This window comes from Lolium perenne, chromosome 2, assembly GCF_019359855.2.
Source record: "Lolium perenne isolate Kyuss_39 chromosome 2, Kyuss_2.0, whole genome shotgun sequence".
Classification (NCBI taxonomy): domain Eukaryota; kingdom Viridiplantae; phylum Streptophyta; class Magnoliopsida; order Poales; family Poaceae; genus Lolium; species Lolium perenne.
Window position 1 is genome coordinate 46,412,859 of NC_067245.2, and position 2,974 is coordinate 46,415,832.

General features: G+C 45.5%; 1 protein-coding gene across 1 annotated transcript; it reads right to left on the reverse strand.

Moving 5' to 3' along the window:
• Positions 1 to 792: 792 nt before the first annotated feature.
• LOC127332000 (anaphase-promoting complex subunit 13) lies at positions 793 to 2,974 on the reverse strand. The gene is made up of 4 exons (XM_051358252.1): positions 2,754 to 2,974; positions 2,613 to 2,675; positions 1,486 to 1,565; positions 793 to 1,079 (listed from the first exon to the last, which is right to left on the reverse strand). The coding sequence occupies exons 1-3, from the start codon at positions 2,839 to 2,841 to the stop codon at positions 1,504 to 1,506; spliced, it is 213 nt and encodes a 70-aa protein (XP_051214212.1). The 5' UTR covers positions 2,842 to 2,974; the 3' UTR covers positions 793 to 1,079; positions 1,486 to 1,503.

Sequence of the window (2,974 nt, forward strand, 5' to 3'; positions counted from 1 at the left end):
AGTTCTCTCTCTAGTCCATAAGGTAAATATTATGTGGTGCACTTTGCATAACATTCAGAGAGAGAACTAACACATAGTTAATAAATCAAAGTTATAATCCATCTTTATTTCATATCATAGAATTACTAGGGTTTCTTCGTATCTCCCCAATAACAAAGGAACTACCCAAACATGAAGGGGATCAACATCATCACAATACTATGAATTGAATATGAAGGTACAATTGAATACAAGTGCAAATACCAACATAGTTTTGATCACAACCAAGTAGACAAAGGGGATCTGCGATGGAGACGTTGATGATGATGGAGATCGATGTGTTGCCCTTCAAAATCCTAGTCCCCTCTTCCTCTTGTGTGTTGGTGGAGATGGTGATGGAGGCGATGGCTATGGAGATGGTAGGGCTCCGCCCCTAGGGCGTGGATGGATGTTCTCTCCTCCTTGGCTCCTCCCCTCCACTCTGGAGGTCGGTTTGAGCGTTTCGCGAACCGACGGAGTTAGGGGCCGAATATGCCCATCGGGTCTTCACAAATGTTGCTCCGCTTGACGATACGGAGCCGACGGAGGTCCGTACGATACGGGTAGGGTCTGCCCATACAGATGGTCGTTATTCCGCCTACGTAGGTCCGTACGGTACAGGTGGGGTCACCGTCTATAGAGGTGTGTGGCTCAAATGAACTGGACCAGCACAGGGACCACCTATGCGCCAGAGCTGAACCGGCTTTGTAGGATAGACTTCACCAGCCATGGTAGTATTTCAGAGACGGAAATGAAGCAGTTCAGGGAGCAATATCAAGTAAACTTGGTGGACATTCATGGTTGCATTTCCAGGAACTCTGTACATTACCAAATTGCTCAAATTCTCACTTCAGAATTAAGAACTGGCTACAGAGTACGATGATAACATCACGCTACCAATAACTGGAACATTTACATGCAGTCTCGACAAGCTACAATTCAACCAAACATTACACTAGTTGATCAACCAGATCCAATAATATCTATGGAGGGCAGAAGCCAGAGTACAACACCATGCAGCTCCTGAATTTCAGCCTAGTTCGTTGAGATCTCTTGAAACACTGCAATTCAGATCATGGATAGATTAGCGCACCAGCTTTGATGCTACCGACTAGCATAACATACATAAACTTCTGTATCTAGGCAATAGAAACTATGCACGGAATCCCTCTCAGACTATTAAAATCTAGATCTAAAATGCATATGAAACACATGTGATACCGAAGAGTGACCACTCTTATCAACAAGCATCACATAACACATGTTTCTGGATCTAGGCAATAAGATGGCATGCACGGAATTTATCTTGGACTATTAAAATCCAGGTACAAATCGCATATGAAACAGGTGATGCCGAAGAATAAACACACTTATCGACAAGCACACAATATACTCCGACAACATTTTTTGGTGTATGCTGCACTAACATATCATGTCAGACTGTACTTAAACTAGCAACATTCTTACCTTGTAGATCATGCGCGATTATATATTCTCCAAGCCAAAATCCCGCCAGACATCCCCTTGTGGTGGCTGGCTTTCCTGATCTGTTAGAAATAAAAATAATAACCATTAGAAGAGTTACTATACTATACCACAGTCCAGACAGTGACCATATTGATATCAAATACTTCACATTCAAATTTCTAAATAATTCCCTAAGATTGTAAAGCATTCGCGTTCGAGCATTCGTAAAGCTCAGAAATGTACTGCAGTTCATTACTTATGTGTAGCAACCAAGCAGAATTTCAAATTGAGTTCAGGGTGCTTTTGCGGTCCAAGTTCCTTCAGAGATCAAAGATGCAAACATACAGCGCAAATTTTGTCATTGGGAGACCATTTGAAATTGCATCAGAAACCTGTTTCAATACTATTTTCTGGACCAGGAAAGAATACCATTTGATGAATGAAACAAGTTATATGAATAAAATTGCTAACAGAAAGCAGGAACTCCAGTAACATTTGGGCCAAGCATCTGATTGTGGTTATTAGATAAATAGTTTTTTTTTTTGACATCCACATTATATGCCGTCCAGCGCAACAAGACAGCCAACAAAATCCTAGAATGAGAGAAGATGTTTACAAGTGGTCAATAGTTCAGTCTTAGTTTGTTCAATATGCATGCTCAATCATATACAGCAGCTGAAGTAACTGAATTTCAATGCAGCATCTCTAATGCAAATAAGGCAGTTTCCCTTTTGTTCTGTACAGTAATGAACTGTCATGCTATTGGGCGCGCATCACACCAGCAAGAACAGAAGAGTAGCCCGTAACCGGTGTTCCCCAGAACATACACATTTCTCTAGCTAGCAGCCACAGCGAGCGCTGACCTAATTTCTTTTTCTTTTGTTGGATGCTTTGCCATGGGCCAGATGTGGCAGTTCTAGCAGTTTAGTTAGTACAAATTAACCTCGCATCGTAATCTGGACGCTATGCGGCTGTGCCTACTGCCTAATTCCGACACCATTAATCGAAACCGAGGCTGGCCTCGTGGTCACGGCCAGACACAGATCGAAATCGATCTCAAACTAATCACGAGATGTTGTGGACAGGGCAAGAGGAAGTGCTGAAAAGGAAGGGCGGCGAGATCGTACTTGCGGGCGCTGGTTCCTCGGCGTCCTCGGTCTTCACTGCCATGGCCGGCGGCACGGGGATATCTGCAACACCATTGCGTGAGCGGATCGATTCGGGCTCCTCGGACGCGGAAGAGGAGTAGAGGATAGAGGCGCGTGTACCGTCGGCGGGGAGGGTGTCGCGCATCCACTGCTCGTCGACGATGTCGATGAGGATGCCCAGGCTCAGGTCCTGCTCCAGCCCGCCCATCTTCTCCTCGGCAGCGTCGTCTCCTCTACTCTCCCGTCGGGCGCCGCCGCCGCCGCCGCCGCCGCCGCCGTGCGTTGGCTACCGGAGCCGTGTCCTTTGGGAGAGGTGAATTGGAGTCCTGCGGTTTCCACTG